The following is a 15,198-nucleotide window of genomic DNA, read 5'->3' as shown; positions in this document are numbered from 1 at the left end:
AAGCTGATCCCAAATGAATCGACTGCCGTCACGATCACCTGGCTAGACAGTTCAATGCTTTGCAAACCCATTGTGATCCGTGTCACTGGGTTCCTATGAGTGGACAATTTTCTCATCAGATGAGAGAGGGGACTCGGCGTAACTGGATGGATTCACTGTGGACGGTGGAGGGTTTAACAGTGCGTGGCCAGGCCAAGTTGGGTCTTATTGCCTTTGCATTCGTTCCGTCCCAGGCATCGCAAGGAGAGTACGTGGTGCTGCGCTGTAGCATTGCGTGTCAGTCTCTCGATCCAACACGAGCTACCATCCCACAAAAAACAGCGCACAAGACCCCAAGCCTGCCAATTCCCAGAACACACGACTTGCAGCTATTACAACACCAAGAACTAGAATGTGGTTGAGAAGTACCTGTGTTGTAGGTAACATAGCATTCTATAGGGTTTTCGAGTGTCTTCCCTGCTTTGCTGTCGTGTGGTGTGCTTGGCCCACTTCTGCGGTCCGCTGTTTGTTTGGCAACGTGAGAGACTCTGCAATGGACCTGAGAGGAGGGGTCTCTGTTGGGAAACGATGTGAGGCTGTGGGGGTGGTGGGTGGGTGGTGGGAGTATAGGGTTGGTGCTAGTTGGTTTGGATAGTGGGGGGTTGACAAGTTTTGTGATGCTGCATAGTAGCTACAGAGAACCCTGACTGACTCGAACCACTAGGGCCGTCCAGGTCTTCTCTCTCTGATACAGACGGTTAGCTGTACTCTGCTCGAAGCGACGCGCGGGGGTGGGTGAGAAGTGTGTGTCATGTATCGCTACGGACTATCCTTAACACTACACCACACCACTACACTACTCGTCCGCCTTCAGCGGCGGGAGCCCCACCTTGGGATTCACAAACCCAAACACCGTCTCGTGCCACAACAGCCCGTTCTCCGGCTTCAGCACCCAGTGATTCTCGTCCGGAAACGTCAGGAACTGACTCTCTACACCCCGAACCTGCAGCGTGTGGAACGCCGCCAGCCCCTCGCCGATTAGCAGCCGGTAGTCCAGCTCGCTGTGGATCACCAGCTGCGGCGTCGCCCAGTGCTGGGTGTGCGCCGAGGGGTCCCAGCGCGCCCACGCGTCGCGGTGTGTCCACGGCGCGCCCCGCAGGTCGTGGAACGGGAAGTACAGTTCCTCGCTGGACATCTGGCTCGCCATGCTGAACACGCCATCGTGCGTCACGAGGGCCTTGAAGCGGCGCCCGAGCGGGTGGCCCTGGATGTAGTTTACCATATAGCTAAAGTCTTATTAGTTTCTTGATTCGTAGATGTATTAGGGTATTGTAGCCTACCCGCCGTAGGAGGCGCCGAGGGCGACGGCGCGGTCGGTGTCGACGTATGACAGGTTCTTCTCGATGTGCGAGAAACCCAAAACGAGGTCTTCGTACGGCAGCCCGCCCCACTCGCCCTGGATCGCGTCGGTGAAGGCCTGTCCGTAGCTGGTGCTGCCGGTCGGGTTCGGGCAGACCACGACGTAGCCCTGCTCGGCGAAGACGGCGGGGTTCCAGCGCGTGCTCCACGAGTCTTCCCAGGCACCCTGGGGGCCGCCGTGGATGAGGTAGGCGAGGGGGTAGGTTTTGTCCGAGGAGAAGTTGGACGGCTTCACGACCCAGGCGTGCACTGAGGTACCGGGGGCGGCGCCGTCCCAGTGGATCTCGCTGATCTGGGAGCGGGAGAGGCCGAACATGGAGCCGGAGCGGGTGTTGGAGGAGATGTAGCGCGTCGTGAGGCTGCCAGACTCGGTTGACTTGTCGGAGAGCGGGAGTTCGTACGTGTTTGCGTGGTTCTTCTGGTCGCTCACAGGGACGAACGAGTACAGACTGTTCTCGATCAAGCTGTTCGAGGTGATGAAGATATTGCCTGACTTTAACACCTTCATGTCCGCAACATTTCCGCCCTTGACAAGAACTGTAGGCAGCGGCGAGTCTTCGCCTGGGCGCTTGGGCGGTCCAGCATGGAAGAGATTTCCGCGCCCGTGGTCTTCGGCTGTGAAGTATAGGTGCCAGTCATCCGGGCTCCAAGCGACGGACTGCGGGCTGCGGTCCCACTTGCCCTTGCCATCCTTGGTGGAGTAGAGGACTGTCACGCTGTCGAGTTTGTTGTAGTCGTGGATGATGAAGGGCTGGTTCTTGTCCGACTCGTAGCCGTCGGTCCGCATGGCCAAGAACGCAATCATGTCTCCTGAGTTGGACCACACAGGGCTTGTGCAGGCACCCTCGAATCCATGACTCTTCGCGATATCCACTTGGCGGATTTCTGACGTCTCATCGGACCACAAGTCGGGGTGTTTCCAGAAGCCAGGACCGGAGTGCGCGGAAACGTAGATGTGAGTCCTCGTGTGCAGGGCAGGGTTGAGATCGGGGTCCTTCGCCGTGAACACAAGACCGTTCTTGGAAATGTCGAAATGGTCCTTGCCGCCGAAGGGATCAATTGGGCTTTCGAGCTTGGTGCCCTTCAGTGCGTTCTTGAGCTTGGACAGCTCGAACTTGCCATCCTTCTTCACCAACTTGCCTAGCCAGAGTGCGTTCCTGTTCTCTGTGACGTAGTGGTCCCACTGTGTGTGTTAGTGGGGAATTACAGTCACTGGTGATGCTTACGTGACGGACGAACATGGACTTGTACAGCCTGCCCGACGTGAGAGGTTTCTCGGCCTTCTCGGGGTTGAACAAGGTGCCATCAGGCTTGGCTTTGCCGGAGACAGCGAACGCAATCTCATCATCGCTGAGCCTGTACGTCTTCAGGTCGCCGACTGGGCCTTCAATAGTGCCAGCAGTGTAGTTGCTGCGACAGTTAATGATGAGTTTTCAGAGCAATTGGCAAACATACTCGCTCTCAAAGTCGCCAGCCTTTCCAACGAGCAGGGTGGTAACGCCGTCCTCACCAGACTTCAATACGAGCACGTTGTCGTCGTCGATCCACGCAGGCTCGCTCGCTGTCTTGTCGTCTGTGACGAGCGTGGTCTGCTGACTAGCAACATCAAGAATCCGGATCTCGGACTTCTTCGCGTGCTCCTCGAAGCTGTACGTCGACACGCTATACAGCACCTTGGACGCATCCGAGTTCGGAATGCCCTCGGATCTGCGCGGTGCGCTGAGCAGCACCTTTGGCGTAAACTGCGCGGCCCTGATAGTCATATTGAGTGAATGTGATGCAAGACGTGGGATGAAAGCCTACATGCTGTCAGTCTCGTGTTCTGGTGCCGCAATTACAGAATAGAGACGGCGATGGATGGGGAATGCAGAGTGAGGCTGGCCATGCACAGAACCGCCCAATGCACGCAGGGAACCCGTCCAATCCCTGTCCTGCCGCCGCTGCACGCCGCCGCTCAAGACATGGAGACTGCTGCACCGCACGCGTGGACTGCTCGGGACTGGAGCTCTCGCGCGTAGACACGGAAGCCAGCGCGCTGAAGGGGGCAATCGCATTGTGAACAACAACCCAACCCGTGCAACTCACCTCAATTGAACTCGCGACCACACAAGTTCCAACACTGTAGTCCTCACGGTAACTGATGAATGACACGCGAAGCCCGCTCCAGAAAGCGGAGTCTAGCGCGGTGTCATGGCTCGTCCCTTCCGCCCCAGCCACACCCTCTTTCCCCGCCCCTTCGCAGCGTCATCAACGCAACCCCTCTCGCGCCCCACCAGCCCACCAGCCCACCAGATCCTCTGGCAGATCTCGCCAACGCGTGTCAGCATGCAGTTATCTTGCTGGACTATATAAAGGTTACAGAATTTGCATTCTCATTAAAACGCTTTCTGAAACAGGGACACAACGTGTTCAAAAAATGGTGCAAGCCATTCCTGTGGCGCAGTGGTGTGATAGGATGTGATAGAATATGTACATTTAGGGCGTGGGTTGACATATAGTAGCAACACGCAGTAAGGGACTGGGACGCTGACACCACCAGGATCCTTTTGTAACAACTTCCGTTGACAACATCTCACCTTCCATTCACGCAGACTTAAGCGAGCGCTACAGTTCATATCGACCATGGTATTTGGCTCCCTCAGACGGCTCTATAGTAAGATCCAGAAGGACCTGAAATTACTGTAGATCAAGGGCGAAAGCTCGCTGGTAGCGTTCCGGGTCTTCTGCTCGGAATCCGTCAACATGGAGTGTTTTTGCACTTTCGCGAGCGCGCGATTTTATGAACCATTTCCTCTTCTCATACCTTACATCTGCTACAGATTCCATGACACTCTACCGGTGCAAATCTACCAGAGGACGATTGCCGATGCTAACTTGTTCGTGGCCGCCAAATTACTCCGTACCACGCATCAGGGGGTACTTGATAGGCTTACATAAGCGTATCGGGACTGTGTCGATTGGTAGTACGACAACAGTGTAGAATTTGCGCACCTCGGTCTCAAGTGGACATGGCGTTTGTGACGAAGATGATGTTACAAGCATATCAGGGGGAGGCTATGTCGTTGCGTTACCATATCTGGGGCGTGTCGAAGTTGATATATTGTCATATGGATTGCTTGTGAACATCAAATCATACCGTTCTGAAATCAAGGTTGAAGACATATTGATATGATATCAAGCGTGACACAAGTGCGATGTGACATTCTCCATCAGCCTCCTTGCTAACCTTACGGTCAGCCTTACCAAATTGCTTACAATGTCAGCCGCATCCTCAACACCACAGACTCGTCGCTAACAACCATTCTCGGACACGCGTTTCGGCCTGCCCATCGTAATGTGGACAGAAAATATGGACTGTCCATTCTGCGTTACGTCAGCACCGCGCACTGTCCTCACCTTCACCGTGGCTTGCTGCCTGTTCCTGCCGCCAGCATCGGCGCCAGCGTAGCCGGCTGCCAGCACAAAGCAGCGCAGCACGGCGCAAACGGCGCAATCAGCGCTAGCGATGACGCTAAGACCTGCGCAAATTCGCTCAATAGCAACGCCTCCACCTGCTCCAGCTTCCTTCCACTTGACATCAACCACCCGAACGCCAATGAACCAGGTCGATATGATGGGCTCGCTGCTTGTAGGTCAATTGCTCTTCACACAAACCGCCGTACTAACATTGGCCAGCAGTTGGTCGTCCATGAAGTTTCGTAGCTCAACGCTGAGTGGTTGAACTGCAAGAGGTCAAAGATCTCGTGACGCCCTAATCACGGCTCAAACAGATCCATATCTGTAAGAATGTCAGCAACCATACCTTGGTCAGTCCCTCCATCATCTCGGTGCTCCAAACCGACCAACTCCTTCGAGGCTCACGAGCCACCGAGCCACCGGGCAACACAAAAGAATACCTGGCCAAGGGTGAGTTGGAACGATGTGTCGAGGTGAGATGCTGTCCGATGTTGGACTGTGTGTCGGAGGCTGAGTGTGTCTAGCCAGGATGCAAAGTGTGAATAGGCTGTCTGGGTCCTGGCCAGGGTCGAAGAAGATGCAGGATGTGAATGAGCTGTCTGGGTCCTGGACAGGGTTAAGGCGGATGCAAGATGTGAATGGGCTGTCTGAGCCTCAAGCAGGGTCGAGTGGAACATGGGTTGGCGGGATGGCATATGATGCTGGTGGATGCTGTGTTGATGGGTGGTGCCTACCCTACAGTAGGCCGCTGGTGGTCTAGAGGTCTGGCTAAGCATTCCCATAGCATTGTACTTCCTTGGAGTTCAAGAAGAATTCACAGCACCTGTCTTCTACCTAGACACCTAGACATTTGAGCACATATTTTTAACACTTCAGCCTTTTAGAAGTATCTACCTACAAGACTTAGTTATTTCTTAACAGTTGCTAGTCTCTTATAGGACACGTACTTAGCAAAGTCCTAGTTAAGATTATTATTGCTGTGTAGCTGTGTAGACTTAGCTATTTAGGTACAGAAGCTAAAATCTGTCTTATAAGGCAATATCCCAAAAAAGCTAAGATAGATTATAGTGCCGCGACATCTATAGTAACAACGCTAGTTGTTAGCAGTTAAATTCCATAGTAGCTACTAATTGTTTTAGAGTTGCTAAAGAAAATGTCTAATGTGTCGTAGCAGGCTGGTATGATACGGGAGGTAAGCAGGATTAGGGCGACGATAACAGGAAGTCCGGTCTACTATCAGGGTTAGCAGCATCGCTGCCTTCAAGTAGCGCACGCATAAGGTCTGCGAAAATTGCCGATCTATTCTAAGTCTAGAGCCTGATTTACCTATCCGCGGTAGCCCTTACTCTCACCATCGATGCGCACTTCGAACAGCAGGGCGTTAGCGATTTCTTTTGGGTGTCTGAAGCTTATCCAGAGAAGGAGGAATGCGTGGCAGACTTCGGAAGGAAGCATGGCAATATTCTTCAAGGCGCTATTGCGAAAGCCTTGAAATTTGAGACGCTCGACGGTACATTCGTATCCAAAGACAACATCTGTGCTATCATGACGGAGGATAAGGTCCTGGCGGCCTTGTACGATAGTGAATCTAAGACAGGTGGCAAGATTGATGCGGCGCGCACTACCGACGTCCTGATACACATCTTGCGCGGTGCACAACGCATATTCGCGATCCTGGTAACTAATTAGGTATTCAAGCGACTTGGTTCAAGAAATGCTCCGTTCAGGATAATGATGCTCTTGACTCACATTGCCGTTCACACAGAGCAGTCTCAAACGCATTTTTAGCACCAACGAAAATCCTTTCGTTAGCGAACATTTCTTCTTCTTGTAACAATGCATATCTGCAGCACCTATGTCCTTTGACACTAGTTTCTCCAGATCGGTGGCACCCAGGACGATTTATCCTCTAGGAAAGCTATGAATCTCAGAGAAGGCAGTTTCGGTCAAGTCTGAAGCATAGAGATACTTGTTTTCAATTATTGATACCACAATGGTCCAAGTTGGCTTGCAATTTTTCTTTGAGAAAGACTTGCAACATTAAGATATAAGTAGTGTGTCCGCAAAGAATTTAGTTTCTTAATTTAATAACAGCAGCTATGTAGAAACACTATGAAATTATTCAATCCTAAAGCTTGTGATTTGTTACAAGTATAGAATAAGATTTACTCTAATCCTTTAAAGGGCTAAGAGCAGTAGCCTTATAGATAGTCTTGATAGTGTTAACAAAAGTGTTCTTTTTAGAAGCAAAGCCGACACTTTGCTAGCTCTATGTGGCCTAACTTCTGCTATTTACAGAGCTTATCGTTTATTCTCTTCTAAAGCTGATCCCAAATTAATTGAATGCTGTCGCAATCTAGAACCATCGAACATCCCGGACCATTGTGATAGACCATTGCTTTCTGAATTTGGCCTCTCAAATTTCGAAGGCGAGGACGAAGGCTCCAGGACCGAGTGGAAACTGCTTCGCCCACACTAAGCACCCCCAGGATGCTGGAGAAATATAGAAGACAGAGGTAAACCGACCGTTCACCAATCCGGCGATATCTGATCCTTGGCATGTATTATGACTGAGGTCGTAACGTTCATGGAGTCAGGTTCGGCAGCGGGTGTCATAGATTTCTCCAATAGCCGAGCCTGAGAAGAAATTGCAGTGAAAACGAGCCATAGGTTTCATTGCGCCCAAGAACACATTCCGGCAGTTGCAGGCTGGCTAGCCAAAAGGCAGAAACACATATCCATGACTGTGCAACTGATGGATAATTTGTTAAAGCTCATGTTCAGCATCAATCCCAACAAGCGGTCCGGAGCACCAGAAGTGGATTTCGGACTCAGAGGGTAGGAAAAGAGAAGTTCTACTCTTAGAAGTATGAGTATTACAGCTTTGGCCTGGTTCTTCTCAAAATCAGGCTCTGTATATCATTTTCTCTGATAGTAAAGGGAAACGAACCAAAGGCAAACGCACCAATTGAAGAAGAGATTCTAAGACTGGCGTTCTTGACTGGGAGTCGTTATCGTCGAATGGTGCATCGTTGTCTGGAGGGAGATATTCAAGATGACACTTTGGCCAGCGGCTAAGGAAAAGCAATCCTATAAAGGCCTCTACCCAGAGTTCTCGAGACTGACAGTCCAACAGCTTGCGGATATTCCGGGCAAATTACCAGCATCGGCGAAGGGCAGACCACAAGAATGAGAAGGAACATAATTATTCGTGGGAACTGAAGCCTTGCTGGAGCCGAGGAACGTTTGATACTTTCTATCTACATATAAACCACCGCAGCTTTTTTTGTTTCTTGTAGAAGCCAAGAATTTCTAAACTGCGGATTGTGGTTGAATATTCATGGCCAAGCAGCAACGATCGTGAGGCCAATACCGATCCCAGGATTGCTGAACCTTCTTTGTCCCGATGCATCTGGCGAAGTTTGAAGCCGCGGCAATGACTGATCGTCAACATGGTTTATGCTTGACCTCCAAGTTGTGATTCGCACAATTCCAAAGCCCTGGCAAAGAAATGCTCGGCCAATTCGTGGTACTCCAATAATCGGGTTGTCTATCAAATGCTCTCAAAATGCGCTGGTAGACTTGCGTGGAGTCGGTCAGTCGCTGTTTGGCCGCATGGCATCATGTGCCGACCAAATAATCCATGTAGCATTCACGATAGCTCTTTCAAAGTGCTATTCACTTTACTGGTTGTGCCCTTGCCTGAAACAATGAAAGACTAAGCGGCGCTCAAGCCCCATCACTCGACGAGCGTTTGATCCTATACATTTGCTCAGCTCTCTCAGCTGATCTTGCCAAGATTCTTCCGCCTCGGATAACCGCCCTTGCAGTTCATAGACTCCACCAAGAGTACTTTTGATCCGAGGTGCGGCAAAATCATCTTCGTCACTGAAGTTTCCCGTAAACGGAACTAATTCCTCTGACAGTGAACATTTCAGCAGGTCTTCGGCCTTATCCAGCTAATTTCGGTTCAAATAGCAGATAGCTAGGTGCTGTAGGATTCTTCTACTTCAGTAGTGGTCAGCACCGACAATTGGTTGAGCCCCTCGAGCTCTAGGATGCGTCGTCATCTCGAAGTTTCCCGGATCTGACACATGAATTGGCCGATTTCTGCTGCAAGGAGAGCACTGAATCTGACTGATTGCCTAGAGTCTGCTGAAGGCGTTTGAGCCCTCCCTTTTGGACCCTGTAGGCTGTCTCTGTCATCTCCGCCTTTGCGTAAACTTCGGGGCCAAGCTCCTCGTCAGCTTCCTCAGAGAATTGCGAGTGGTATTGTAGGCGCGCCTAACTGAAGTACTGTATCTCTAGTTCAAGCGCTTCTATAGCTGTACGGATCTCCAAAGGCAAATTTGTTCGCTCAGAACACTGTTAGTGACAAAAGGTACCGTACGCAGACATGCAGCCAGCTCGAAGCCGATATCTCTATCCCTCAGATCCGTGTTATTTTCGTAGATCTCCTGTAGCTGTTTGAACATTCATCTGCGGACGCGAAGGTTGACCTAACAGGGCTAGGAGAACGAGGATGCAATGTGATCACAACTTCGACCGGGAAGCCTGGAAAGGGATTGATATGCAGGTGATGACATACCGAGAATCTTGGTGAGATGTTTGGCCACAACAGGGTTCCGGAATGAGTGGTGGGCATGTTGATCTCGCAATTGCCCTTCAAGATGACAAGGCTTTGCGTCCTGTTAGACGAACAAGTGGCCAAAGCGGAGGCACGGAATAATCGTGACATACCTTTCTTGTATCAAAGGCAAAATCCTCAGCTTCGGCAATTGTGCGCGAAGCTTCCGGCGCAAGGCTCCGACAACTTTCGCGAATCTATTTTAGGGCAAGTACACTCATTAAAATATTCTTTTGCGGATCGAATGAGTACTATGGAGAGGAGTCCTGATCACGAACTAAGAGCCACCAGGAGAACAATGCAAAAAAGTGGGCCTATGCTTTTGGCTTCCGCGATAACATATGTCTCGTTTTGTACAAGCTCTGGAGAATGCCACGGTTTTGAGGAGGTATCAGCACCCCTCTTTCAATTCGAACTCGAATAATATAGGAGCGTAATCTCCAGAAACGTTGGAGTCCATGAGCATGTTATCAGGCTTTACTTCTGCCCAAAAAACCCGGAAAGTTTAGATAGGTGCTCGAAGTTCCCTCAGTTAAACTCACCATGACGATGTAGATATCGAAGCGCACTGGTAATGTCTTGACGAAATTCTATCCGACACCCCATACTAGTGTTTACTCTATCTGAAACCCTGAGAGTTTCCAGATCACTATATACTGTTCGTTTCATCGTTAGTTCGGGCCAGACGCGACCAGAACCCGTGATTTGAAATGATATGCCGATTAGCTCCACCATGGTCAGATGCTCACGGACTTTTGAATGTACGAGGACAAGAAGCTCATTGAGTAGAACTCGATAGACCGGATCTACTGATCGTCGCTGATTGTGTTCTCTCCGTCTCTCAATAATCTCCGAGACATGACCTCCAGCAGGGGATTCAGTGTCAGGTGCATCCGTCATCTCGACATCGACATTGATATCCCGAGAGCTCAGTTTACATTGCAGATAGCATAATTTTCGCCTACATCCTTAGCTTAATCTAGCGATCCAGATCCATCAAGATGTATAGCGAAGTTGTCGTTGGGGTTCTCGAAGACGCCGCTGATGCTGCCTGGTGCTCCTGTAGCTGTATCTGCCGGCGAAGGTCCGCGAAGACGGTCATAACGAACGAGACCTGCAGGAGAGCGAGCGCGCTCCGCAAACCGGTTGGTGGCGGTTGTTTCTCCTACACATTCTCATCCTCGCTTCCACCGGAAACGAAATTAGGATTGTACAAGTCTTGAACACCCTTTGTGAAAGCGATCCAGGTGTCAGCGCCAGATGCTTCAAAGGGCTACTGTGAAGCATGTGTCCGAACGGTAGGCAGCTAGATCTGAAAGTTGATGAAATGTAGGAACGGATCGTCGTGTCTGAAGGGTAGGCAGGCAGCTTGATCTTGAGCCTGATGAAATGTAGGAACGGAACGGCGTGTCCAGGTCCTGAGCAGACTCAAGCAGGACCAAAGGGCTGTGGGACCTACCTAATTGAATTGTCTGATGGTTTGATATGTAGTAGGATGTTGGCCTAAGGAGCACTAGCTATAGTGTGGTGGCTGAAGGGTTGGGGGAAGGTGTTGAAAAGCATAGGCTAGACACCTACAGGCCTTAAAAGCTAAGGGACATTAACAGTACCTAGCTTGCACCTAGACATTATGACATGTTGGTACGCATTTTCAAAGCATTCTTAAGCATAGCTACTCTATTTGCAAATTTAAAACTTCCAAGTCTATGCTGTAGGTAAGGATTTTCTGTAAGTTAGAGCCTTTATCGCAACTAAGTCTATCTACTACTATAACTAGGCTATAATCTTAGATGCTAATTCTACTAAGACTAATAGCATGAATCCTAGAGGTTATCTAAAATTAGCTTGCGCTAAACAGGCTAGTAAGTGTAGGGAGTAGGACATTGTATGTGTTAAGTGGAGCTACCTAGATACCTACCTAGACCCAGTCCCAGGCATCTGGTTCTTCGCCCTCTGTACTAAACGCGATATCTATGCCCAACTCAGTCTCCTCGAGTTCTTCCTCCTCTCCATCTGTCGCTGGATTCTCCTCTAGCTCCGCCTCCTCATCATCAGCCCCGGAAATGTCTACCCTGGCCAATTCTTCATCAGCTGCGCCTACCTCTGCTGCTGCTGGTGCGTTCTCACTGTACCAGTGCGCTCTCCAATCAGTCAGCTGGTCGGTCGTCGGGAAAGGGATTTTCGACGGCTCCTTCTTTTTCTTGTCGTTGTTGAAGGCTACATATTGTTCTGAGGTGTGAAGCTCTTTCCAGTTATCTGTATCTTCTGGGTGCAGCGTATAGAGATCGTTTTTACGCCAACCATAGTACTGGTCGCGCAGCGATTCAGTCGAGCGGAGGTAGCATCTTCGGGGTCTGATGATTCTTTCGTCCTTCCGCTCAAGCCAGTCAACAATCTTGTTCCACCGTGCCACCCATGCATTCGAGTTGCCCTCTTGGCGAGCCCAGAAAAAAGAAGTTATGGTGTCAGGATGCTGGTATGCTGCAGAGTCTTTTTCCTCGAGCGATTCCCAGCAAGTCCCGTTCAAGACTCCACTAATTTTGATGCCCAGTCGCCGAGCCGGGTCCTGGTACTTGATTGGGGACATTTTCCCTCTGATGATTGAATTTGGGTGTGTCTGCCCTTCTGGTGTGAGATCCAGATGGACTCTCATTGTGTTTGGCTTCCATCTGTCGTATGTTGCCATCTCTATGCGAACAAGAATGTTCATCAAGCGGAAAACGTAGAACTTGCCAAATTTTCGGCAATCTTTACCATTACGAAGCCACACCGCCCGAGTGTATACCTGGCCTTCCAGGAGTAGCCTCCGTCGCTCATGCTGCACTGTGATGTGCTTTTTGCGCGTCTTTCGAGACTCATAGTAATCCCGAAATTCTTCAACCGGTGACTGCTTCAGAGCCGATATCCCTCGCACTGGCCATTCGTTTGGCTTAAAAGCCTGTGCAAGCGGTTCTCTGATGTTTAAACCATGGTTCAACTTACCTTCTAGTAGAAGGAGTTCCATTGCTTTATCAGACATACTGCTCTGGAGATCTGGGAGCTGGAGGGCCTGGAAGAGCAGCGCTACCCAATGCTCTAGGACGTCTAAGGCCGGGCCACCATGCGCAAGTGCTTGCTGGTGATCTTCCACAGCCAACAGAACCTTCACCATCTTTGCCCGCTCCCACATGTAGTAGAGAAGGGAGGGATTCTTAGCGCGGTATGATGGATTGAAGTGACTGGCGACACGTCTTCTGGTATTCGTTGATTGACCGACATAGAAGAACTCTTCGTCTTCGAAAAACAGGCAAAGAACGTATACGCCGGGGCTAGGCGCAAGATCTTCCGGGATTATGAAAAGCTCTTCAAAACTAGAAAGGTCTCAGTCAGGTTACAATGATCAACTTCAAGAATGGATGCCTACTGTTTGGGTGAGCGCAACTGCTTCTTTGCACTAAATGTCGCAACGCCACCATAGCTGTTTGTCACAGACTGTCCAAGATCAACTATTTCCAAGCGCCTGCGTTTGGCAAGATCTTGCGGCGGATTTACAGTAGCCCTAGTCTCAGCTCTACGGGCAACTCTTGGGGTAAGTTCTTCGCCTGTGTGATTTAGCTCTGGAACTATGTGATAGGTAGGTACGCATTTCGTGGGTCGGTGACTGTGATAACTTCACCAAATGATGGCAAGTTGAGGTTTGATTCTTTTGACTGGGAACTCTGCGTCTTCTATCTTGTGGTTGATTGCGAAGCCGACTGGCAGACGTCAAGGGCAATGTTGCTTGCCAGTCTTGCTTGCTGGTCTTTCGACATCCTTTCAATGCTTGCATTCACGAATGGTCTTTAGGCATGTGATTGGTGCTAAAGTATGTATGTATCTTCTACGGGCAAGCATCAATGTATGTACATCTCTACTTCAAGAGCATCCCAAAACAACCAATGTAGTGATATTTACTCTCGTGGTAAACTCAATGATGTAGCGGTGGCAGGCCTGACAAACGGGATGGCGCGGAGGTCCGCATCGTGATGTCTGCATTGACACCATATATGCTAAGGTATGGTCTTACGCTGTAGATAGGCAGTGACAAACATCTGCACATGTAGAAGAGGATTTAAATCATGTAAAGCAGCCATACCAGCAAAAGGTATCCACAAAGTAGACGGTGCGTGGTGACTGCAGAAATCTCGTCTCAAGGAAGGCGCCATGCCCGGCCGGTGAGAGATCCGCCGAGCAGCCCTCATCATCTCACCTACAACATCGCAACATCGAGCATGTTGAGCATGCATCGCGACGCCCTCGCCACACGTCTTGCGGTTCTTGCAGACCATGGCGTTTTGCAGGCAGCCATTGCAGCCAGCGCAGCCAGTGCCTGTATGGCAACACATTCCCAAACGAGATCGTGGTTTTTGGTCCGGGATCCAGAGGCGCGTCGCGTCGGCTGCACGCTGCGCGTCTGTCCAACATACACCAGCAAAGTCAGAATCCTAAGGACCGGCACACGCGCACGCGTTTTTCTGCTAAGTCCACGCATTTTGGTGATCCTGCTAAGTCCACGGCCCAGGTGACACATATTGCGCGACTTCTGCAGGCGCACGCGCTCAAGATATTTGGCTAAGTACATGGCACAGGTGACAAAGTTGAGAGTGCAAAATTTAGCTAAGTCCATGTCCTAGGTGACGATACCTACCAAACAACTGACAGAAACAGGCGCAATGTCCAGGATGTCCAAAATGTCCAGAAAATGCGTCTCGATGTCATGAAAATGCGTCTCGATGTCATGGTGTTCAGCAGCAAGGCAAGTCCAGCCAACTGCCCTCAGGCCTTGCGGATCTCACTTCACCAACCTATGCCAGTTGTTCCAGGACCCTACAGCTCCAGCTCGACCTCTTCCTCCACAGCACCCTCCACCCTCTTCCGAACATCGGCAACCACCACGGACATTCGGATGCCTCATCACCAGCCCTCCTGTCCAACCGCCTGGCATTTGTCAAGTGAACGACCCTCAGGACGAGTTCCATTCTCCTCAAGCCCTGCATCACCCAGTCCCATTGACCAGCCCAGACTTCATGACCCAGCCTCCGGGACATGCAACAGTTATGGCACATCCTTGCCCAGCATCATGATGTTCCACCACCCGGTATGAAGCCCCAAGATTGTACTGATATGACTGACATCCAACCAACATTGTCCGATGTTGTCCGAAAAAAATGAGACGCGAGGCGGCGGGACGGTCAAGATGCTCGTGAGCTCGTGGAGGGCGCGCGTGCAGGGAATTGCGTGGATGGATGCGAGATTGTGACCCAGCTGCAAGCAAAAGTCAGTATGGCGCACGCAATGACAACTCGGATGACTTACATGCTGACTGCCATCATCCTCGGCAATCCGTCATCTCATACGAAATTCGATCCACATATTGGACCGCCGACCGTCATCATCTTAAGCACCTCCTCGAATGCTGTGGCCGAGGAGGTGCTCCGTCACCTCATACGAAATGCGATCCACATATTGGAAATTGTCTGCGGTCTCGACGGAAGTTCGCACGTCGCACGTCGAAGTCAGGGCTCCTGGCCCGTTGTTTGGGACCAGGAGCCCGCGAAGTCTCTCCGTAAGTCGATCGTCAGGTGGAATGGGCTCAAAAGAGGCCCGAGGGCGTGCGGCGGGCACTGTCGAGTACAGGCGGGGTGGGAACACCAGCGCGGCGTTGTTGTTGTGAAGTAGGGACGCAGTCGCGTGGCGGC

General features: G+C 50.8%; 3 protein-coding genes across 3 annotated transcripts; all 3 read right to left on the bottom strand.

Moving 5' to 3' along the window:
• Positions 1-772: 772 nt before the first annotated feature.
• C7974DRAFT_470805 (dipeptidyl-peptidase-like protein V precursor) lies at positions 773-3,470 on the bottom strand. Its single transcript, XM_046146479.1, has 4 exons — positions 2,854-3,470; positions 2,625-2,808; positions 1,320-2,581; positions 773-1,265 (listed from the first exon to the last, which is right to left on the bottom strand). The coding sequence occupies exons 1-4, from the start codon at positions 3,159-3,161 to the stop codon at positions 836-838; spliced, it is 2,184 nt and encodes a 727-aa protein (XP_045999221.1). The 5' UTR covers positions 3,162-3,470; the 3' UTR covers positions 773-835.
• Positions 3,471-4,602: 1,132 nt separating this feature from the next.
• Positions 4,603-5,636, bottom strand: C7974DRAFT_451207 (uncharacterized protein; the record flags this gene model as incomplete). The annotated part of the gene is made up of 3 exons (XM_046145775.1): positions 4,603-5,020; positions 5,065-5,120; positions 5,295-5,636. 3 exons carry the CDS (start codon positions 5,634-5,636, stop codon positions 4,690-4,692), a joined length of 729 nt encoding a protein of 242 aa, XP_045999220.1. The 3' UTR covers positions 4,603-4,689.
• A 5,763-nt stretch (positions 5,637-11,399) lies between these two features.
• C7974DRAFT_451204 (uncharacterized protein) lies at positions 11,400-12,632 on the bottom strand (the record flags this gene model as incomplete). The annotated part of the gene is made up of 1 exon (XM_046145774.1): positions 11,400-12,632. The coding sequence occupies one exon, from the start codon at positions 12,630-12,632 to the stop codon at positions 11,400-11,402; it is 1,233 nt and encodes a 410-aa protein (XP_045999219.1).
• Positions 12,633-15,198: the final 2,566 nt, after the last annotated feature.

Source organism: Boeremia exigua (genome assembly GCF_020726555.1).
Source record: "Boeremia exigua strain MPI-SDFR-AT-0100 chromosome Unknown C7974scaffold_4, whole genome shotgun sequence".
Classification (NCBI taxonomy): domain Eukaryota; kingdom Fungi; phylum Ascomycota; class Dothideomycetes; order Pleosporales; family Didymellaceae; genus Boeremia; species Boeremia exigua.
The sequence above is the reverse complement of the archived record's forward strand: the minus strand, read 5'-3'. Positions and strand labels throughout refer to the sequence as shown.